Consider the following 24,871-nt stretch of genomic DNA (forward strand, 5'->3'; position numbering starts at 1 on the left):
AGAAGCAGAATATATTCCTTTGGATCCTTTAGAAAAAGCACCCACACCCAAACACACCCATTCTTCTTGTCAGTTTAGGGATATTTGAATAGGTTTGTTTACATTTGTTCAAATATTTGTTTATGTGATATGCAGTGCTGCGCATGCATTTACAACACTGCTATACATTACATAATATAAATATGAAATGAAACAAGTATTTTAAACCTAGAAAAAATACTGAGTACAATAATGCTGGACCTTCTGACCAGTTTGCTTGTATGTGTTTTATAGAACAGTAATAAAAGCATTATCAATTATATGATTTAAACTGATAAATAATTCAAAGAACTGCCTATATTAACAAATTAACTGCCCATTTTACAAAAAAAATGTCTTTCATTTTCAAGACAGTTATGTGTCGACCTGAAATACTGCCTTAAATGTGAAAAACATCCTACAGAAACTGCAGAATATAAAATATGATATGCCCAAATCATCTCAATGTCCTCAGAGGAAACTTTTCTACTTCAGGTCTGCTATAGTTCACGTCAAATTATTTTTATTTGTATAGCGCTTTAATACATATACACACTCACTAGCACTTTATTAGGCACACCTGTACACCTACTTATTCATGCAATTGTCTAATCAGCTACTCATGTTGCAGCAGTGTAATGCATAAAATCATGCAGATACGGGTCAGGAGCTTCAGTTAATGTAAAAAAAATTTGTTTTGAGGAAGACTCTTATATGGGTCGAAACATTAACAATATAGTTATTAATTTGACACATTTTTTTGGAGCATTAAGTGCGTGAGTTCTCTATTTTTTGATAGTACTTATTGACTCAGCACCTTTGACTCAGAAATTTTGCTGGGGTGTGCGTGTGCCTTTATGAACGCTTCAGTTAATGTTCACATCAACCATCAGCATGGGGAAAATGTGATCTCAGTGATTGTGGCATGATTGTTGGTGCTAGATGGGCTGGTTTGAGTATTTCTGTAACTGCTGATCTCCTGGGATTTTCACACACAACTGTCTCTAGAATTTACTCTGAATGATGCCAAAAAATAAATAAAAATAAAACATCCAGAGACGGATCAAACTGTTTCTTTTTACTCTAAATATTCACCCCCGTGGGGACCCGGGGTAGAATAGGTCCCTAGCACCCCCTTGCTGTTCATAAAAGGCAACAAATGGGGAGACATATTGGCCGTAAGTTGCAACTTGTGTCTGTGGAAGAAGAGATCCTGGCATCTGAGGAATGCGGGCAGTTGCGGCTCCCCCAGATCCAACACAATGCTTTGGCTCTAATTTTATACAGACGGGTTGTTGGAGAGACCCAATCCAGTCAAGCGGCTATTCATGACGTGTCCTGGGCAATTACTGGCATTTAAATCAGCCGCAATGACATTTTTCCCTGAAGGCGGTGGCATAGGGTCAATCAAACAATTTGAGCTTTTAGCTCTCATTGCAAGAGTATACCTTTCTTGTATCCCTGGTGCATATCTGCTGGAGTCCCGCGGCTCTGTGCTTCCCATTGTTGGGCTCCGAGGCGGGTGGGGTGCAAGAATCATGAAATAAAACATAACAAATATGGCAAACAAATAAACCCCCAAAAGACGGATACTAGAACAAAATTTGAATGATGACTTGAATGCTATGTGTACTTGTGTACTTGTTTCAAAAAATTAAAACTGGGAGAGAAGAAGCCACACCAAAGCACAAAAGCACAACCACAAAAGGCTAGTCAGGAGAACAGACCACGGAAAGCTGATCATATAAAAGATATAGATATGGCGGAGATCTTAGAACTCCGCAGTCGGAGTGCCTTTCCTAAGAGTAGGAGTAGAGTCCAAGTTCCGGTGCTACCAACTTGACAAGCAACAGTATCATTCAATGGAACTGTCGAGGTGTCAAAGCAAACTTTGCAGAACTTCAACGACTAGCCATGTTACTCAACCCTCTTGCATTTTGTCTCCAAGAAACACATTTACCACCAAATAGTCAAATATCCCTAAAAAGTTTTAACACAAATGGACCAAACATACAACGTCCTTCAGGAGGAGTAAGCATCTTAGTTCATCGCAACATAATTCACAGTCAGGTCACAATAGAAACTAATCTCCAAGTAATAGCTGTATGTTTAACCCTCCATAGGGCCATCACATTGTGTTCCATTTACTTGCCTCCAGATACACCTGTCACACTTCAAGATCTGAGAAATCTTGCTGATCAACTCCCAACCCTCTACATACTTACAGGTGACTTCAATGGTCACAGACCTTTATGGGGAGGAAGTCGCACACATAGGAAGGTAAAAATACTTGAAGACTTCATTAGTAACTTTGAACTGTGTATCTTCAACGACAGCTCAGACACTTACCTGCACCCAGGACATGGAACGTATTCAAAAATCGATTTAACAATATGCAAACCTGATCTCTTGCTTGATTTCTCATGGCGCACCTGGGATGATCTATGTGGAAGTGATCATTTTCCCCTAATTGTTACATCTACAAGATCAAATATCCAACATCATTTTCCAAGATGGTATCTCAAGAAAGCCAACTGGTACCTGTTTCAGACCCGGTGTTACGCTAAACTTAATTCAGCAACCCTAAGACAGCCAAGACCCAGTTACAAGTTTCACAGACAAGTTGATAGAAATAGCAAATTATACCATCCCTAAGACATCACCAAATCCAAGTCGCAGGCATAACCCATGGTTTGATGACAACTGCAAAAAAGCCATAAAAGCTCAGAAAAAAGTGGATAGAATCTTCAACAGACATCCAACAGAAGAAAATCTGGTAAGATTTAAGACATGCCGAGCACAAGCACGATGGATTATAAATAATGCAAAAAGACAGAGTTGGAGAAAATACGTATCTAACCTAACAGCAAATACACCATCACCAAAAATCTGGAACCTGATTCGTAAGATGAAATATAAAGAAGAAGAAACTCAAATTCAACACATCAAGCATCAAGGCACTCTCGTAAATACGATCCAAGAAATAACCAACATTTTAGCAAAAGCTTTCGAAAAGAACTCTTCATTAGACAACTGCCGACCAGAATTCAATAGGATATGTACACAACAGGAACAGAAAATCCTGAATTTCCACTCAAATAACACTGAGCCATATAATCAACCCTTCACTATAGTGGAACTTACAAGGGCTATCAAACGTTCCCATAATACTGCAGTTGGACCAGACAGAATCCATTACGAATTCTTGAAGCACTTACCACATACAACAATACTACTCCTGGAGATTTTTAACAATGTTTGGAAAACAGGGAATATATCACCTTCATGGCAAGAAGCAATAATTATTCCCATCCCCAAACCAGGTAAGGATCATTCTGATGCAAACAACTACCGTCCCATAGCTCTGACTAGCTGTCTCTGCAAAACCATTGAAAGAATGATCAGTGACGTCTGGTATGGATTCTGGAATCAGAGCATAAGATTAGTGATTACCAGTGTGGGTTTAGAAGAGGCAAAATCACTTTGGACCACCTCATCAGACTTGAATCTTTTGTCCTGGACAGCTTCATTAAAAAAGAACATGCTGTAGCTGTCTTCTTTGACCTTGAGAAGGCCTATGATATCACCTGGAGATATGGAACACTCAAAGACTTGTACGAACTTGGGCTCAGAGGCAACCTACCCATCTTTATCTCCAACTTCTTGACAAACAGATGTTTTTGCGTTCGAGTAGGAACTACACTATCAAACCCACATGTACAAGAGCTGGGAGATCCACAAGGGAGCATCCTTTCAGTGACTTTATTCAGCATCAAAATCAATAGTATAATCAAAGTTATTGACCCCCACATGTTTCGTAGCCTATACGTTAACGACCTATGCATACGCTATAGTGGGAAAAATATGAATATAATTGTATGACAGTTACAACTATGCGTAAATAAAATAAGCAACTGGTCAATAGAGAACGGATTCAGATTTTCCAAAACAAAGTCAGTGTGTATGTATTTGTGCCTTCTCCAATCCTTACACCCCGACCAAGAGTTGAGTATGGAGGGAAAACCCATCAAAGTAGTGAATGACTTCAAATTATTAAGCCTTGTCTGTGATAATAAATTCAACTTTATCCCACATATGAAGATGTTGAGGACATTTTTTTTTTTTTTAAAACAATGAATATTTTAAAAGTCCTGGCCAATACACAATGGAGTGTGGACACTACCGTTCTTTTACGTCTTTACAGAACATTAATTAGATCCCAACTGGATTACAGGAGTGCTGTGTATGGTAAGGCAAGGAAGTAATACATTTGAACAATTGACACATTACACCACCAGGGAATACGTCTAGCTCTTGGAGCCTTCAGAACAAGTCCCATTAAAGGCCTTTATACAGAAGCCGGTGAACCTTCCCTCCAGAATAGGCATCTGAAACTGGCCTTACAATACACAGTCAAACTCAAAGCAAATCTAAGTAATCCGGCCTCTATACCAGTATTCCAACCAGAATGTTCTCATCTGTATGATGCTAGACCTAAAGCGATCAAACCTTTTGGAATATGGATTAAACCATACTTGGAGAACTTGAACACCAATCTGGACAACATAAACATTTTTGGCCTGTCCCCCCCAGACCTTGAAAAAACCAACTATTTCTATGGCATTGGCACAACTAAAAAAGGCAGAAACTCTCCCCAATGTGTATCAACAGGAATTCTTGGTACTGAAATGTAGTCTCCCACTCCATAGTACAGTATTCACGGATGGATCCAAAATGGATAACAGTGTGTCAGCAGCAGTAGTGATTAGAGATCAACAGTATGGCATATGTATTCCAGAACAGAGCTCTATCTTCACAGCTGAGGCCCGAGCACTGCTACTGGCACTGGAAAACATTGAGCAGGGCCGAGGACGAAACTTTTTAAGCGCTACAGACTCAAAGTCTTGCCTTCAAGCACTTGAATCCATGGAGACTGATCACCCCATAATCATAAACATTCTGACTAAAATACATCGATTACAGAAGAAGGATTTCAATGTTATCTTCTGTTGGGTGTCGGGACATATTGGTCTGGCAGGAAATGACAAAGCAGATACAGCTGCAAAAGAGGCATTGAACTTAGAGATCTCAGAATTTGTGATACCACCCTCTGACCTCAGGCCATTAATAAACTCGTATATCACCAATAAGTGGCAATCAGAATGGAATGAGTGCAACAGAAATAAACTATACGAAATAAACCACAGGGTCCAAAGCAACTTAAACATTTTTAAATCTAGGCACGACCAAATAGTGTTTACCAGATGCCGACTGGGCCATTCAAGACTAACACGTGTTTTTACTGACTGGTGAAGATCCTCCCATATGTATACCTTGCCAAACCCCTATGACCATCAAGCACATTCTATTGAACTGTAAAACTTTTGGAACTATCAGACAATGCTTCTATACAGAGACTTCCTTAATAAAAATTTTTTAAAAAGTGCCATCTGAACAGATTTTACAGTTTTTATCTTGTATAAACTTAAAGTGTTTTATCTAATATTGCAAATATGTATTGACGAACCTTTGTTTGACATGTGAATAGCCTAGTTGCTGACATGGCATTAAAACTAAATAAACAAACAAACTCGAAATATTCACTTTCACATTTACATCTGAAAGTCACATGTGGTGTCTTAGTATGTGTTCGACTGTCACCAGAGACGTCTCCTAGTAACCCAATTGATAAACAATGCTGCAATGCTGGCATTTGTGCTACAAGTGTACAATTATCAAAAGTGAGTATAATTTACCATGTTTTATACATCTGTCTCTCCAAACATTTGTTAAACAAGCTTTAATATCATGTAATGTAGGTACTTTGACTAATTCGTTAATATTATTATAATAAGTTAATGTTTATCACTTACTTTGTATATCTTCCTGGGTGCCGATATGTTTGTGTGACATCACACACCTGCATCTAGGTGAAATCAGAGTAGAAAATATCAGTATGAGTTTCCAAGTTGGAATTCCAACTTCAAGTGGCATTCCATTGCACTTTTCCTAGTAGCATGTTGGAAAATCCGACTTTCCGAGTTGAATAGAATGCAGAATGAGGTTTGTTACCGCTGTGGTAATGCAAGAATGCATGCTAAGATTGTTCAACCAGACCATGTGGTGGCAATTCTGTGGCCAATTGCTTACAGTATTATGAAACGGTTACAAATCTGAATTCTGCTCAGATGAGCCACACTTGAAGTAATTGTGAATCGCTGATAAACACAAACCTGTGAGCAGGGGTGGAAAGAGTACTGAAAAATAAAAGTCAAGTAAGAGTACTGTTACTTCATAAAAATTTTTGTTTGGGTAGAGTAAAAGTACCTGTCCTAAAAGCTACTCAAGTAAGAGTGAAAGAGTAGCTCATTTAAAAGTACTCATGAGTAGTGAGTATTGAGTACTGAGTTGCGAAAGCTATGCCCCTTTATAATAAAACTCTATGCTGCAATTTAAAAATGTTGCACACATACTGTAATTTACATTCCCTTTTATGGCTGTTTGCCAGAAAGAATAAAAAATATAGGTATTTTATAGGTGTTTGTGATTGACAACTTTTAAAATACATCACTTATCTATGATACTGTAAATACTACATGAATCTGATTAAAAATAAATAAAAAATAAAAGGGCGACATGATTACAGAAAAAAAGATGAAAGTTATTTTCAATATCATAATGTATGAAACAATTACATTAAAATCAGTTTATGTGTAGGGTCTAAATTTCCCTTAATGCCGACTGAGGGTCATGTCCCGCACAATAGAGGCGGTAGAGCAATTGTTTGTACAGGGACCACATCGGGCTTTAAAGGAATAAGTCACACAAAAATGAAAATTCTCTCATCATTTACTCACCCTCATGCCATCCCGGATGTGTATGACTTTCTTTCCTCAACCGAACACAAATTAAGATTTTTAGAAGAATATCTGAGCTTTTCTGGTTCATACAATGCAAGTGAATGGGTGCCAACAATCACATAAGGCAGCATAAAAGTAGCCTAATCCATGTGATTCCAGTGGTTAAATCCATGACCTCAGGGGTTATATGATAGGTGTGGGTGAGAAACAGATCAATGTTTAAGTCCATTTTAAAGACATATTTGGTGGTGAAAACTGCAGCAAGATCTGCAATAACGTTGGTTGGAATCCTTCACAGATAACATGGCCTTCAATGCTGATCATCCACCGTCCAAAAGTGGCTCCATCACCAGCGACTGACAAAGACAATAATTAGGGTTAGAAGTAGGGATGTTTAGAGACAATATTGAATGTAGGTATTAGAACTTGATTGAGGCTCTATTAAGGGATTAGGGCAGGTTACAACAGTATCAGTCGAATTCTGAGCTATATATACTTTTGATGGCAAACAACTTTGATGAGTGAACTATACCCATGTGAAAGTAAAACACAATAGTGAGTGGTTAGGCAGGTAAGCAGACAGAATGACTTGTATTCTATACTCCATTCCTTGCTTATGTGACATTTATCATGCTCTCAAATCTGCTGCAGTGGCTGACATCTGCAGGATATGGACAATAGTATCCAAATTTATAATAGTATCATGTGTACTGTATAATCATAGCATACTGAAACAAATAATGCTGAGCAAAACTTGCATCAGCAAAGAGTATCTGTCCCTCTGTTCTCTCATTGAAGTAGGATAGGCCATCAGAAGTTGGATGATGTGACGACTCAACTCCACATCTTCACTCAATAGACTGCACATCTTTGTTTTTGTTTTTTGTTTTTTGCTTTTGTCCTTAAATACTTCTCCATTTCTAATAGAAAGCTCCAAGGCATGCAACATGCTGATGTTGATTAATGCCTAAATATGAGAGTACATACCCCTTCGAGTGAAAAGACAGGGCCGTGTTATCATCTTAACAGGGTTTGGAAGACTTTCAAACTAGTCTAACAACACAGATACTCTATACCTCTATTCATTTACCTCACTATAAAAAAAAACCAGACATATTTATATTGCAGCGTGACAACTAAAGTGGACGTGAAAGCAAAAGTGACTGTAGTCTGAACAGGAAAAATCTGATCTGGCCACATACAGTGGTGTGAAAAAGTGTTTGCCCCTTCCTGATTTCTTATTTTTTTGCATGTTTGTCACACTTAAATGTTTCAGATCATCAAACAAGTTTAAATATTAGTCAAAGATAACACAAGTAAACACAAAATGCAGTTTTTAAATGAATGTTGTTATTATTAAGGGAAAACAAAATCCAAACCTACATGGCCCTGTTTGAAAAAGTGATTGCCCCCTAAACCTAATAACTGGTTGGGCCACCCTTAGCAGCAACAACTGCAATCAAGCTTTTGTGATAACTTGCAATGAGTCTTTTACAGCGCTGTGGAGGAATTTTGGCCCACTCATCTTTGCAGAATTGTTGTAATTCAGCCACATTGGAGGGTTTTCGAGCATGAACTGCCTTTTTAAGGTCATGCCACAGCATCTCAATAGGATTCAGGTCAGGACTTTGACTAGGCCACTCCAAAGTCTTCATTTTGTTTTTCTTCAGCCATTAAGAGGTGGACTTGCTGGTGTGTTTTGGATCATTGTCCTGCTGCAGAACCCAAGTTCGCTTCAGCTTGAGGTCACGAACAGATGGCCGGACATTCTCCTTCAGGATTTTTTGGTAGGCAGCAGAATTCATGGTTCCATTTATCACAGCAAGTCTTCCAGGTCCTGAAGCAGCAAAACAGCCCCAGACCATCACACTACCACCACCATATTTTACTGTTGGTATGATGTTCTTTTTCTGAAATGCGGTGTTACTTTTACGCAAGATGTAATGGGGGACACACATTCCAAAAAGTTCAACTTTTGTCTCGTCAGTCCACAGAGTATTTTCCCAAAAGTCTTGGGGATCATCAAGATGTTTTCTGGCAAAAATGAGACGAGCCTTAATGTTCTATTTGCTCAGCAGTGGTTTTCGTCTTGTAACTCTGCCATGCAGGCCATTTTTGCCCAGTCTCTTTCTTATGGTGGAGTCATGAACACTGACCTTAACTGAGGCAAGTGAGGCCTGCAGTTCTTTGGATGTTGTTGTGGGGTCTTTTGTGACCTCTTGGATGAGTCGTCTCTGCGCTCTTGGGGTAATTTTGGTCGGCCGGCCACTCCTGGGAAGGTTCACCACTGTTCCATGTTTTCGCCATTTGTGGATAATGGCTCTCACTGTGGTTCTCTGGAGTCCCAAAGCTTTAGAAATGGCTTTATAACCTTTTCCAGACTGACAGATCTCAATTACTTTCTTTCTCATTTGTTCCTGAATTTCTTTGGATCTCGGCATGATGTCTAGCTTTTGAAGATCTTTTGGTCTACTTCACTTTGTCAGGCAGGTCCTATTTAAGTGATTTCTTGATTGAGAACAGGTGTGGCAGTAATCAGGCCTGGGTGTGGCTAGAGAAATTGAACTCAGGTGTGATAAACCACAGTTAAGTTATGTTTTAACAGGTGGGGCAAACACTTTTTCACAGAGGGCCATGTAGGTTTGGATTTTGTTTTCCCTTAATAATAACAACCTTCATTTAAAAACTGCATTTTGTGTTTACTTGTGTTATCTTTGACTAATATTTAAACTTGTTTGATGATCTGAAACATTTAATTGTGACAAACATGCAAAAAAATAAGAAATCAGGAAGGGGGGCAAACACTTTTTCACACCACTGTGTACCTTGCAGTTTGAACAGTCACTCAATGCAGTGTGAACAAAGCCTATAACATCACGTTGCTATGCACACTGCATGTAGCTGATAGAGAAGTGTCAGGCCATTCTTGTGTCCTCTCGGGCAAAAATGTTAGTAGAAAGTAAAATTCAGTGCAAAACTATCTTAACTTTTATAATTTAGCACAAGTGCAGGATGATTTCCTAGGGAGTCTTATTCCCCACGCTGTGATGAAAATGACGGTTCTCACTTCTCATGTGCTGTCGTCATCATGTCATATTCTCTTGGGTTCGGTGGCACATTACATATTCTTCGCCGAATTTTCTTGTCTTTAATTTCCTAATGTTTACAGTGTAAAATTAGATGGAATTTATGGGAGATTACATGGATTATATTTACACTCTGATTCAAGTCTGAAATTGAAAAATTTGCTGCTTCAGAAAATAATACTGCATATACTGTAACATTTGACAGTAGCTTGCTGTTAAATTTAGTTTTTTGTTGATAATTTTCTCCTCCAAGGCTCAAATTTACAGTATTAAACTGAATATTGAAATAACAGTATTTCACTGTACGAAATTGCCTGTGTTTTTACAGCATTTATTTTTGTTTTTTTATGTACTGTGATTATAATATACCTTAGTGTTACCAATGTGACCACAATGCAAATACTCAATCTTGTGGAACAGAGTTTAAAACTTCATGAACAGGTTGAAACATGTTCACTAGAGCTGGTTCACACTTCTGCCCACACAAATCTAGCCATTACGGTAACCTTTCTATCAAATTACAGATTTGTTTTATAAATAATGCAGAATAAATAAGACTTTGAACTGACCTGTTAGTCTTGATCCAGCAGCCATATCACCCTGTATCTCAAGACTGGTTGCCCACTGAAGCTAAACAGGGATGTGCCTGATCAGTACCTGGATGGGAGACCTCCTGGGGAAAGCTAAGGTTGCTGCTGGAAGAAATGTTAAGGAGTCGAGCAGGGGGTGCTCACCCTGTGGTCTGTGTGGGTCCTAATGCCCCAGTAAAGTGATGGGGACACTATACTGTAAAAAGTCACTGTCCTTTGGTGAGATTGTAATCCAAGGTCCTGACTCTCTGTGGTCATTAACAAAAAAAACAAAACAAAAAAAAAATCCCAGGGCACATCTCGTAAAGAGTAGGGGTGTAACCCCTGTGTCCTGGCCAAATTCCCACCATTGGCCCTTCTCAATCATGGCCTCATTATAATCCCCTTAAATTAATTGGCTAATAAATCACTCTACTCTCTCCTCTCCACCAATAGCTGGTGTGTGGTGAGTGTACTGGTGCATGCTGCACACTGCTGGTGGTTGAGGAGAGTCCCCTGTACACTGTGTAAAGTGCTTTGAGTGTAGTGTCAGAAAAAGCGCTATATAAATGTAACGTTCATTCATTCAGTGATGCCATAACTCATAAAAATCTGTTTGTCCTAGGGCCGGAGTGGGTAATCGGTAAGATGGGGGAATTCCAGGTGGGCCGCTCATAAATTGGGCCACAAGTTGATTAATAACTCTCTTATTGTTGGGATTTGGCAATTTTTTAATGGCATGTAAAAATGCAAGACAACCACTTCAGTAAATTTCTTAAACGTTTCATTGCGGCACATATTTTCACACTGGATCTGTTGTAATGTTAATTAAAATTTGCGGAAAGCAATTTTAGTATTTTTTGAGTTTATTTGGCTCCAGGCACCTTAAATAATGTAAGTGTGAAAATACTGTACAAGTTTGAGCACAGCAATACTCTCTACTTCATCAGAAAGCTAAAATCTAAGTGATTTAAACTTTAATTTTATGCAATGTGTGGCATAAAGACACTGAAACATATAATTTTCTAGTTATTGTATATAATGTATGTTTTCACCATGTTCTCGTTTTAGCGTAATCATTTTAACACCCATGGGGCAGGGGGTGGAGGGGGGCTGACATGGACATGAAATTCCCGGGCTGAACATGAATCCTGCTCCGGCCCTGGTTTGTCCTGACTACTGCAGCATTTTCTGTATTCACAGAATGTGAGAAACTGAAAGTGTCGGAGCTTGTTTTGTTTTAATGTCACTTTGTTGGAACAAAGTGATCACATGATGGAGTGGCTACACAAAGGCGTGGATTGGCCATTGGGAGAACCGGGACTTTTCCCGGTGGGCCGGCCATGAAATGGGGCCGCATGGGCCACCGCGTTATGCAGAACACACCACAAAACGGCGCCGCGATATGTGGAAGTGGGCAGCGATATGCAGAAAAGGACAGCAACACCCCCCCAGTCCACCCCTGGCTACACCTAAATTAAAGCCCCACCCCCGTCACATAACAAACATTTTCACAGCTCATTCAGTTTTTCAGTTTAATTCAGTTTTATTAGTGCTTTAATATATTTTGTTCCAATGCAGCTTTACAGAGAAAATTAAAAACTGTCAATGAATCTTCAATTAACTATTATACAAACATCTATAATTTTATACTAAAACATGTACAGGATTCTTATGTTATACTGATGCTCCTTGTGACCCCATTATTTTCAATTAAAAAGCTTTGGCTTCAATCCACCAATTTGAAATTAATAGTTGAGGTCTTGGACTTTGGTCTTTTTAGAGCTTTTTCTTACCAAGTGTTTAAAAAGTCTTTTGACGTGTTTGAATGTAAGCGTCTTTGTTCCTTGTCATATGGTATATTTTCATTTAAAAAAGAGTCAGCTCTTAGCCATGATATTGTTTAAGATACAACAGTCTGCCCTTCAACATTTTCCAGTTAGGGCGGAGCAACATGCAAGTGTGAGAAATAGAGAGAAAAAAAGCAGGAGAAAAGGGGGCTTCAAGTCACTTCAATTCATATAAGTGATAAAATCACGTTGTGTTAATAAACATTACGTGTTAAAGCGAAAATGTCTAAAAAAATGTCTCTTTATACGCTTTACACATATTTTTCATTGATAGCAATGTCATGTGTTCCCTGGTTTTAGAAAGCTTACTTATTTTCAGTCATAGCTGACCACAACTGTTATCTTTGCTGTTCTGCAGTTACTGTATACTGTTTTGATGAAGTCTGAATTGGTCACAGTCTGTTTCCAACTTCAAATTTAAATACATGTTTGTGAATTTGTGTTTGTGAGTGAAAATCTCAGAATTCATCTTCATGTTTTCAATGTGTAAATTTTTTTTTTTCTCACTGAGACCGTTACTGTTCAAGTACTGTACAGTTATTATACGTTTTCAAACCGGACTTGTGACATAAAAGGAGAAATTTTGAAGAATATACTGGTCGCTGTTTTCCATGCAATTACAAAGAATGTGAACTGAAGCTTTCAAGCTTCAAAAAGTATGCAAAAGCACAATAACGTATCATAAAAGTGGTCCATGTGTTATATTTCAAGTCAGCTGAAGTCATATGGTAGCACTGTGTCAGGAACAGATCAGAAATTGTCATTATTCACTGAGCACCGGATTTAGTGAGTTGAATCAGATCAGTCTAATCTGTGAATGAATAAATCTGCTTTTGTGAACCAGATCAACCAGATTATTGAAAACATCTGACTAAAAAACAACAACAACAACGATTAATTCACAAATCGGACACTTTTCTCATGAACGCCCCAAGGAGAGCCAGTATGATTTTCAGTATTTTCATTGAATAATGACTTAAAATGTAATCTTGTCCTTACACAGAGTAAAAGAGTGCACTGCCCTTACATAAGAAGCAACAGATTTCACCTGTTAACACTTTTATGGGACCTCATTCATTCATTATTATTGCATGGGAAAGAGCGACTTGTGTGTCGTTTTGTTATCAACACACATACTGTATGTTAAAGAGTTTCCTTTTATTAAATTACATTTTATTTAAACATAAAATGCATGGATTGCATACAGTAGATTAGACATTACATTGTTATTTTAAATGCAAGTCATATTTAAGTCTACATGACTGTAAGATGTTTATGAGCTAGCTGTTGTAGAATAGATGAATTGATTAAGAGCTCATTGCAGTCATCCATTAGGTGTCATTTGATAATGAAAGACATTATTATTACATTTGGAAATACTAATTTCTATGTTTAAAAAAGATTGAATGAATATCTGAATAAAATCTTAACTGATACATTAACTGATTTATTTATTTATTTATTGCCTCTCCAGATTTTCTGTCCATATCATATAATCCCTTGAAAGTGTTTTAAAAGACACATGCCTCAGTCTTCTTTTTTATCTGTTTTTTTAGAGGATGATTTTGCAAGTAAATATGCTCCTCCACCAACTACTACTGCTCCTGCAACACCACCTCCTAATGCTCCCAGTGCAGCTGCCTTCCCCACAGCAGCTGCAACTACTCCTGCCTTAGCTATTGCTGCTCCTGTTGCTCCTCCTACTGCTGCTCCTCCTGCTCCTCCTCCTGCTGCTCCAATAAAACCTTTTTTGAGCCGAAGTTCTTCCTGAGTTTTCTCATAGTCCTCCTTTTTATAGCATTTGCATTTATTCTTCTCCTTTAATCTTTTCATCTTTCTCAGAAGTTCAGTAACTTGAGATCGATCTTTGTCTTTGTTATTAAAAACATGATATCCTCCTCTACACTGATTAACCAGTGACTTCAGCTTTTCATTCTCATCAATATAGTTCTGAACTGAATCAGTTATTGAGTCTCCATGAGTAAACAACACCAGTGTGTGTTTTGTGGCTTCTTCTCCAAAGTTCTCCCGAATCCACTTCACTGTGTTCTCCTCCTCTTGTGTGAATTTCACATCCAGTCTGATCACCAGCAGGAATGCATCAGGTCCATCACCAGAGAAATTAAATATCTTCTCTATTTCAGTTTTAATCTTGTCTGATATCAGTGTTGTATCAAAGAGTCCTGGTGTGTCGACCAATGTGATTCTCTGTCCATTCACCTTTCCATGATATGCCTTACAAGTACTGGTCACAGATTTCGAAGAAAACTTTGCTTCAAAAAACATCTCACCCAGGATAGTGTTTCCTGTTGCACTCTTTCCTGATCCAGTTTTACCCAACAGCACAATATTCACTGTAAATAAATAAATAAAGACAGATGGACAGACAGACAGTTTGTGGTTTGCACAGAGATAAGTCTAAACCAAAATACACAATTAACAGGATTCTTCAAACTTTGTTAGATGCATGTTCATATCAATAGACAGTGCTGGCACTAGCCTTTTGGGGGCCCCCGTCAGCATGGTGTAACACTACTTATAATGTCTTTGACAGTGTGGGGGCCCCCTGGCATATTGGGGACCCTAAGCAACTTGCTTAATTTGCCTATAGGGAAGACTGGCACTTTTAATAATCATAGATTGATTTTGTAATCATGCATTTTGTATATGTATTCTAGTATTTTCAAACTTTATTAATAACATCTATCAATGCATTTTTTTTTTTAAATAAAGGTTATAAGTAAATGGATGTTGATTTTGAGTACTTGCAATGCAAATATGACTTAGGTAATAGTTCCATAAAATGCTTTTTGATTTTTATCTTTGATGGCCTTTTTTGTAACACTACAATAAGGTTGGATTTGTTAACATTAGTTAATGTCTTAGAAAACATGAAATTATGTATTAGTTAACATGAACTAACAATGAACAACACTTAGTTACAGCATTTATTAATCTTAGTTAATGTTTATTTATACATGTACTAATACATTGTTTAACATTAAAAAGGTGTATATGTACACATTAGTTAATGCATTAGCTAACGTAAATTAACAACGAACAACACTTACAGCGTGGTTGCATTTGTTAACATTAGTTTAGTCTTAGTAAACATTCATTAATGTATTAGTTAACATGAACTAACAATGAACAACACTTATTTACAGCATTTATTAATCTTGGTAAATGTTTATTTATACACATACTAACACATTTCTTAACATTAAAAAGGTGTATATGGGCACATTTGTTAATGCTTCAGAAAACATTAATGTATTAGTTAACGTGAACTAATAATGAACAACACTTATTTACAGCATTTATTAATGTTGGTTAATGTATACACTAACACATTTCTTGACATTAAAAAGGTGTATATGTGAACATTAGTTAGTACATTAACTAACGTGAACTAAAAATGAACAACACTCTTTTACAGCATTTATTAATCTTGGTTAAAGTTTATTTATATATAATACTTACACATTTCTATACACTGAAAGGAGTATATTACACTGTTTAAAGCATTAGTTAATATTAACTAATAATGAACAATGCCTCTTTCTTCACAGCATTATACATTTTTGTTAATGTTAATGTGTTGCTAATGTTTGTTAATTCTTAATTAATTATAAATAATTCTATTAAATTATGTATTATACATATTTGTGAACCTTACTGTAAAGTCTAAACCATTTGAACATCAGTTAATGTGTTGCTAATCTTTGTTAATCATAATTAATGATAATAAAGTATTTATTTAGCAAATTTGTGGAACTTATTGTAAAGTGTAACCTATTTGAACAATATCTAATGTGTTATTAATGTTTATAGGCTCTTTACTAACATTATTTAATAATAAAAATACAAATGAATTATGGTTATTGACAGAACTTACTTATGTGAACATCTCCACTGTGCAAAAGAAAAGTAAAATAAAGAAATATATATATGTATGAGAAATTGAGTAGTATGAGAAAAAGGTCAAGCGAGGTTTGCACGGGAGGACTCCGCTCACGTTTCCTTCAGAAAATGTACAGTTTAGTCCTTAATTTGCAGTTGTTTCTTACATGTTGGATCCACTGTGAGCAGCAAGCTTAACTTGTTTACCTGTTTTGCCTTTTTTATATACTGTATATTTTATGGATGTTTACTAAATATGAAAGGTATATTATTAATTTTGTAAAAGAATGTTGTTCATTGTCAGTTCACGTTTGCTAACGTATTAACTAATGTTAACATATACACCTTTTTAATGTTAAGAAAACACGTATAATAAGGGTGCATTTGTTAACATTAGTTAATGTCTTAGTAAACATTATATTATGTATTAGTTAACATTAACAATGAATAACACTTAGTTACAGCATTTATTAGTTCATGTTAACTAATACATTATTTAATGTTTACTAAGACATTAACTAATGTTAACAAATGCAACCTTATTGTAAAGTGTTACTGTCTATTTTTTGGTCTGGTTGTTAATATTAATTTCTTATTTTCAATGTTTATACAAATTTGTTTCTTCTCATTTCTGCACTCTTTCTTTCCCTCTTCTTTTTCTCTCTCTCTCTCAAAAAAAAAAAAAAAAAAAAGTAGCACAAACTGCATGATATTTACTAACACCTAAAAGCAGTAATAGTTAAACAAAAGATTTCTCACTCACCCATTGCAATTGTTATTTTGAAAGACTTCAGATGAACCTATAAAAAATCCATATAACAAAATACCTCAACAATGAATTATGTGATTATGTCAAACATGAATAATGCATTGCACCATTGTTATAGTTGCATTAACAATAATGTGTCATCATGTTATAAAACTACATAAACTACAATAAATCAGCGTACGCTACATGGCCAAAAGTGTGGACATCCACTTCTAATTCATGGGCTTTGCTTCTACAGCTACAGTAATAATGCATGATTAGTTCACTAAAAGTGAATGAAGGGTTGATGTAGCTCAAGTGGAGTGTGGTGCAAGTAACACATTTTCTTGTTTCAGTTCTAAGGAAAAACACACAGATAAAATACAGTATATGCCTTGAATGCACTGTAAATCCCTCTGCATAACAGCATATGCCAAATGCATAACTCACATACAGTATAATATAGTTAACATTTCTAAGCTAGGTAACACTTCTTAGCAAGCACAGTCATTGTGACGTCAAAGGTATTGTCTTTTTAAAGTGTGAGTAATGGCTATTCAGTGGCACCAAATTTTACAAACAATCTTATTGGTTCAGAGGTCATCATTACTATTTGCTCTAAATAAAGACATCAGCCAGTTGTAGCAGAGATAATTTCTTCCATATCGATAAAGAAACAAACAGAATAGTCCTCCTATCACTATATTCACTCCTCTTCTCAGTATGATTATCTTTCTGTTTTTCTCTTCTCCTTTTCCTGAGTTTCTCTCTGAAGTTTCTTCTTCATTGTCTTTCTCTCTATTCAGACTGGCTTCATCTTCTTCTTTGATCTTTCTCTGAGTCTCCTGGTACATCTCTTGAGTGTAGCACTGTCCTCCATTTTCTGTTATTAATGCTTTTATTTTCTTCATCAGCTCAGACACCTGAGATCGATCATTCTTTTCCACATTTGTAATGGTATGATTTACCGCTCCATGTTCGTGCAGGACATGCAGCTCTGTGTTTTCCAGACAAAATTCTTCTATTGGTTTGTCTAATTTATCAACTCCAGTAAACAATATTATGCTAAATCTCATAACATCTTCTCCAAAGTTCTTCTGAAGCCATTTCACTGTTTCCCTCTCTTCTTCTGTGAACCGCACATCAAGTCTTATCACCAGAAGAAACACATGAGGACCAGGAGCAGACATCTCCAAACACTTCTCAATCTCGGCCATCAGTTCTCCATCAGTCATGGATGTGTGAAACAGTCCTGGAGTGTCAATCACCGTGATGTTTGTGTCTTCTACTGTTTCTGTGTGTTTCTCACACTGTTTAGTTGTAGACTTAGAGGAGGAACCCTTTTTAAAAACATCTCTTCCCAGGATTGTGTTTCCTGATGCACTTTTTCCAGATCCAGTTTTACCCAGTAGAACAATATTCATTTCAGACACTGCGAGATAAACAAACAGTGTTTAAACTTGTTAAATCTGTAGTTTGTAATGTCTGCACAACAGGGGCGGTGCCGGGGGGTGGAGAGCACAACTGCCACTGCTGCACAACTAGTGGTACCAAACAGTATTGAAAAAATAATTACTCATCTCTTTTCACTGGTTTTTAATAGTATGTAATGTCCTGGTCTTGAATCGTTGTGTGTTTTTATAATTTTGTATTGTACAGCACTTTGGTCAGCCTTGATGCTGTTTTAATATGTGCTATATAAATAAAATAACTTGGAAAAAAACAAGAACTTACTTTTTGAAAACGTAAATATCCCGAACACAAAAATACCCAAACAGATAGTACTGGCCCAAACTCATGCCATTGTTTTTTTTTTTTTTTTTTTTTTTTTTTTTGTATGAATTTGGACAGACCTCTCAAACAAGCAGAGCAATATTTTGAAAGTACACCAAAGCCACAGAGTTTACATTTTACAATGAAATTAAAGCTGAAGTGTTTCTGTGCCATAGCATCACTGAATTAAATTGCAAAAAGAATCAATAAATAATAAATATAGAACAGATGGTCCCATAAACAGATCTCTCAAAAAAAAGAATAATAATAATAATAATAATAATAATAATATATATATATATATATATATATATATATATATATATATATATATATATATATATATATGTTATAGTTCCACAGAGACACAATGTTTACAGTTTTCAGGACAATGCATATTAATCTAGGATAGGAGAATGTATTTCAACACTGAAAAAAAAGTCACACACATCACCCTTTAAATAGATGTGAAACTAAAAACAGATCTTTGTTAAAATAGTAATAATAATAAAAAAAGTTTATATTTACATGTATAAATCGTTATATTCTTATTCTCATCTCTGCTTTAGGTTTTCTGAGCAATTAGTGGAAGCTATTTCATTATTACATTTTGATGAAAGATTACAGACATAATAAGAGGGTTTTGATTTCATCATAAAATGAGCAGTGCATGTGTTATAAAGTCAGAGTTTAACATTTGAAATGTATTGTTTTATGTTTGAATCAAAATAGAAAATAATGCATGTGAAAAAATACAACATCATAACGTTTACCAAAATGAGTATAGACAAAAAATATAAATTCCATAAAAAAATTCAAAGTCTTTGTCCTGCTTTAACCAAATAGGATTTCATTTAACTGCCACTTCTCATTTTCTTTAAACTCCTACCCAATCTCAGCCTGTATGTACTGTGGAAATTTACCTTCACCTATCTTGTCTTGAAAGGCACATGTGTAGGTAACACATACAAGAATGTACACAAAATAACATATTCCATGTTCACCATATAGTTCTTTAGGTAATTCTGAACAACAACAACAACTACTACTATAATAAACAAAATAAGCACTAAGGACATTAGCAAGAAAAAGAACAGCACTTCACATTTCAGTGCAGTTTGTTGGTTGGTTGCAGGATTGGTGTACTTACTTGATGATGATGAATAGCTCCTACTTTCAGAGTTTCAGAGTACAACTCAAAGGTGAGGAGAGGACTAAAATATCCCTGTGCATGTGAAGAGCCCCTCCTACTACTGTTTTAAATAATATTAATGAGCATGGAGACAAACAGAGACGCCCCAGTGCATTATATCATTTCTTGTAAACCAAGGCTGTTCTTGTAACAAAATCCACACTTTACTTTCAGTTACATGTACACTGGTGAAAAAAAGTTAATAACTTGCTGTCATTAAGTTCAGTTAAACCAACATAAATCTGTCTTTCACCATTTGTATTGTGTAATTTTAAAATAATAATTTAAACTACACACTTTTTTTCTGTAGAAAATGCATCTCAAATCCATTTATTGATTCAACTGATACAGGCATTATTACATTTTAATATCAAACTGTGTGTGTACAGAAGTGTCATGCACATGCCCCCATAATTTTTTAGCCAAGTGTATATTGAACACCATCTTTGATAATGAGGTTACATGAAAAATGTAGGTACAAATCTAGACTGTAATGCATTACAGAACAGAACACCCCAAAATCCTGGCAGTTTTATAGTGTCTTGATCAGGCACACTGTCATCAAACGGGTCACAAAAAACTGCATTAAGAGTACATTTGATAACATGTATATTAAAGTGGAACTGAAAGTAGATAGCAGACTGTCTTAGGAGTGTTATAATTGTTTGCAAGGCAGGAAACATGCACCAGGGACCCGTTAAAAGCGTTTGTGGTACCAGGTTATGCTTAGACAACCCTTAAGATGAGCAGCAGTTCAGAACCACCAACTACTATATATATATTTAGTTATTAAAATGGAACATCCTTAAAGTGGGAGTCTGGCAAAATGTGATACAGTAAATTCTTTTTTTTTCTTTTTTTTTCATTTCAATTTTATATATTTTCTTTGCAAAGAATAGCGCAGAAAAAAAAACTGCTGATGTTTCTGCTCATTTGACTGAAGGGTCTGCTACAAATATATTTGTGATGACATCATTTAATATGCCTGCATTGCTCACTGTTGTGCTATAAAAATGAAGACAAACCTAATTTTACACTCAGAACATCCACAACAGAGACTGATCTTTAATTTCAGTTTCCTACACATTTATTTGCTACAAATAATCCCACAAGATTGACAAACAGGATTATGATGGAGGAGGTCTAATGTAGATTTACTGTTACACTGAGGATTGACTGTTAATTATTATTTTGTACGGAGTAGCCCGACCACCCAGACGCGGGGAACGGCCGCCGTCCACGAGGCGAGTGGGGACGGGACTCCCCGACTGCCTGGAGCAAGGGAGCCGCTACCGGGGGCGGAGGAGTGCCCTGCCGTCCCCCAGGAACGCGGAGGGGTCGAGAGAAGACTGCCGTCCGCGGTGGGAGGAGGGAAGCGACTCCCCGACTGCCTGGAGTGGTAGGGCCGCTGCCAGGGGCGGAGGAGTGTCCCCACGGGACGCCGGGAACATGGAGGGGCGTTCTGTCCGCTGGGGGTCAGAGGTCTGACCGGGGAGGAGCGGCTGCCGTCCGCCTGAAAGGGTGGACTAGTGATCGAGGACCACGCGACGGCGCATCAGAGAACCGGTGAGTTTCTTTTTCTCTCTCTCCTCTCTCTCTCTCTGTCGCTCCATGTTGGCCTTTCCCTCGCCTATTTTGTTTTGTTGTTTTTTCCCCTCCTGTCTCCTCCCAGGTCGAGGAAGGCGGGGACGACCCGCCGGCAGTCAGGGCGCAAGGCACGCCCCCCCGGAGAGGAAGGGGGGATGTACGTCATGCCGGGGGCTCCCCGGCCTGAGGCAACGCCGGGAGGAGTGTAGAGCTGAGGAGGGCGGGGCCGGGCTGAAATGATGCACGCCCGGTCCCCAATCAGCCTGATGGGGCGCGTGAGGGATAAAGGCGGCGGACGACAGTTCGAGAGAGAGAGAGAATTACAGGCAGCTGTACTGTGTGTTTATGGTTGTGTGTTTTTGTTTAAGTTGTTTATTAAATTATTATTTGTCAAGCCGGTTCTCGCCTCCTCCTTTCCACTGAACCCCCTTACAAATTTATATTGTATTTTTTTGACACATTTATTTAAAACCTTCCTGATATCAGTAACCAAATGCCAAGAATTCCTGAACTACCAAAAACATTTTTAAATATTTTTTTCCTCATGTCAACAGTTTAATAAGTTGGCTGAGTGGTTGATTGTTCATAAACTAGAAATTATTTGTATGTTTTTTATTTGGACAGTATTTATCATTTATCAGTGAAGAGAATGGCAAGGCCCTGCCTAATGCATTTATTAAGAAAATTATAAAAACAAACCACAAAAGCATAAACAAATATACACACACCCTGGGGCTTTCTTGTAAATGTAGTGTGTTCCTGTAATAAGTGATATAATCTACTTTCGGTTTCACCTAATGGGAACTTTATTTAGAGTCAGACTAGTCAGCTTAACAACTCATTGATAATTTACACCATGTGTATTTAAAATATAAGCAACATTTGAATCTTGTTCATCATTTAAAAGACAGCATTTTATGTTAAACACTGAATGCACTTTTATACTGCATGTCTTTATACACAAAACACCCACAAGGTTGGGCTAATAGTTCAAAGAATCTTCCTCATTTAGACTATATGTTATTGTATTAGTATTGGTTAAGACTTTACATAATCCACTTGTGACGCAAATCATGCACACTCATTAAACAAAGAGCAATATAGAGTTTATCTGTCTGTAAGTCATGAAAAATGATGACGTGTAGTTTAGCATGTGTTCGACTGTCACCAGAGACATCTCCTAGCAACCCAATTGATAAACAATGCTGCAATGCTAGCATCTGTGCTACAAGTGTATGATTATTTGGTTGGGGTATTTTGAGTGGAAATATGTCACATGGTCTTGCCGAGCTTTGTCGGAAGTATGTCATGTGGAGAAGTCCCATGGAAAGGCCTACCCTACGGGGGAGGTGTTTCTACAAACATGGTGACTGGGGCAGAGGGGCCTCTGCCCAAGGAAGATGCAGTTTACTAACAGGGAAACAAATAAGCAGAAGATATACGTCGCATGGGGTTACCTACGAGGAACCAACACATGCGGAGCACCTACAGGGCTTAGTTAGTACATGTACTGAGCCGGCAGCGAGTTTCTCCGCAAACTCATCTGCCACAGGGCTCGGAGGAAATCATCCAGGGAACACAGTTTGTGAACACTACTGGGAGGCAACAGCGCATGTCTTCAGCTCAGGGGAGGTGAAAGGCGCTATGCGCAAGCGATACACCTGGCCAGCTGTCCCGGACTTAACTGCTTGTGCCTGCCACTACACGGGACGAAACCAGTTCCACCCGGAGATTGCAGAACCTCGCAAAGGTGTTGGGTGTTGCCCAGCCCGCTGCTCTGCAAATGTCTGTTAGAGAGGCGCCACTGGTCAAGGCCCAGGAGGCCGCCACACTCCTGGTAGAATGGGCTCATAGCCCTACCGGGAGCGGCACGTCCTGGGCGTGATATGCCATTGTTATGGCGTCAATGACCCAGTGGGTGATCCTCTGCATGGAGACAGCGCTTCCTTTCCGCTGTCCACCAAAGCAGACAAAGAGCTGCTCAGAGACTCTAAAGCTCTGCATGCGATCCAAATAGATGTGTAAAGCATGCACCAGACACAGCAATGTCAGGGCTGGGTCTGCCTCCTCCTGGGGCATCAATTGCAGGTTGACCACCTGATCCCTAAAATGGGTCGTGGGAACCTTGGGCACATAGCCCGGTTGGGGTCTCAGGATCACATGAGAGTATCCCGGACCGAACTCCAGGTATGTTTCACTGACAGAGAATGCTTGCAGGTCTCCTACCCTCTTGATGGAAGTGAGTGCAGTCAGGAGGGCAGTCTTCAAAGAGAGTTCCTTAAGCTCAGCTGACTGCAGGGGCTCAAAGGGGGCTCTCCATAGACCCTGAAGAACTACAGAGAGGTCCCATGATGGAATGAGGTGCGGTCTGAAGGGATTCAACCTCCTGATGATCAGGTCATGCTTCCGTAAGGACTTACCATCCACTGTGTCATGGTATGCCGCTATAGCGGCTACATACACCTTCAAAGTGGAGGGGACAGCCACCCTTCCAACCTCTCCTGCAGGAAGGAAAGCACCGATCCGACTGCGCATCTCTGGGGTCTTTGCGTCGGGAAGAACACCACTTAGCATACAGACGCCACTTCAAGGCATACAGGTGCCTTGTAGAGGGGGCCCTAGCCTGAGTGATCATGTCTACCAATGTGGGTGGTAGGCCACTCAAGTCTTCCATCAGTCCCATCCAGGGGCCAGACATGGAGATTCCAGAGGACTGGTTGCGGGTGCCAGATAGTGCCCCGTCCCTGAGAAAGAAGGTCCTTCCTCAGGGGAATTTGCCGGGGGGGGGCAAATTCCCCTGAGGAAGGACCAGGGGGCCAGCTGTGTGCCAGCACGTCTATACCGAGAGGTGGCTCGGTCAGGGTGTACCAGAGCAGGTAGTGGGAGGATTCTTGGGAGGCAAATAGGTCTACCTGTGCCTGCCCGAACTGACTCCAAAACAGCTGGACCACCTGAGGGTGGAGTCTCCACTCTCCCCTGAGGGTAACCTGCCATGACAGCGTGTCTGCTGCAGTGTTGAGGTTGCCCGGGGTGTGAGTGGCTCGCAGCGACTTGAGGTGCTGCTGACTCCAGAAGAGGAGACGGCGGGTGAGTCATACAACAGGTGCACAGACCACCTTGACGGTTGACATATGCTACCGTTGCCGTGTTGTCTGTCCGAACTAACATATGCTTGCCCTGGATCAACAGCCGAAACCTCCACAAGGCGAGCAGAATTGCCAGCAACTCGAGGCAATTGATGTGCCAATGCAGCCGCGGGCCCGTCCATGAGCCGGCAGCTGCGTG

General features: G+C 38.5%; 1 protein-coding gene across 1 annotated transcript; it reads right to left on the minus strand.

Annotated features, from left to right (window-relative positions):
* Window positions 1–12,082: 12,082 nt before the first annotated feature.
* Window positions 12,083–20,063, minus strand: LOC127444810 (uncharacterized). The gene is made up of 5 exons (XM_051704350.1): window positions 19,958–20,063; window positions 17,645–18,466; window positions 17,376–17,392; window positions 17,050–17,086; window positions 12,083–14,737 (listed from the first exon to the last, which is right to left on the minus strand). Coding segments are annotated over exons 1-5 (1,704 nt in total). The 5' UTR covers window positions 19,959–20,063; the 3' UTR covers window positions 12,083–13,910.
* Between the last annotated feature and the right edge of the window lie 4,808 nt (window positions 20,064–24,871).

Source organism: Myxocyprinus asiaticus, chromosome 8 (genome assembly GCF_019703515.2).
Source record: "Myxocyprinus asiaticus isolate MX2 ecotype Aquarium Trade chromosome 8, UBuf_Myxa_2, whole genome shotgun sequence".
Lineage (NCBI taxonomy): Eukaryota > Metazoa > Chordata > Actinopteri > Cypriniformes > Catostomidae > Myxocyprinus > Myxocyprinus asiaticus.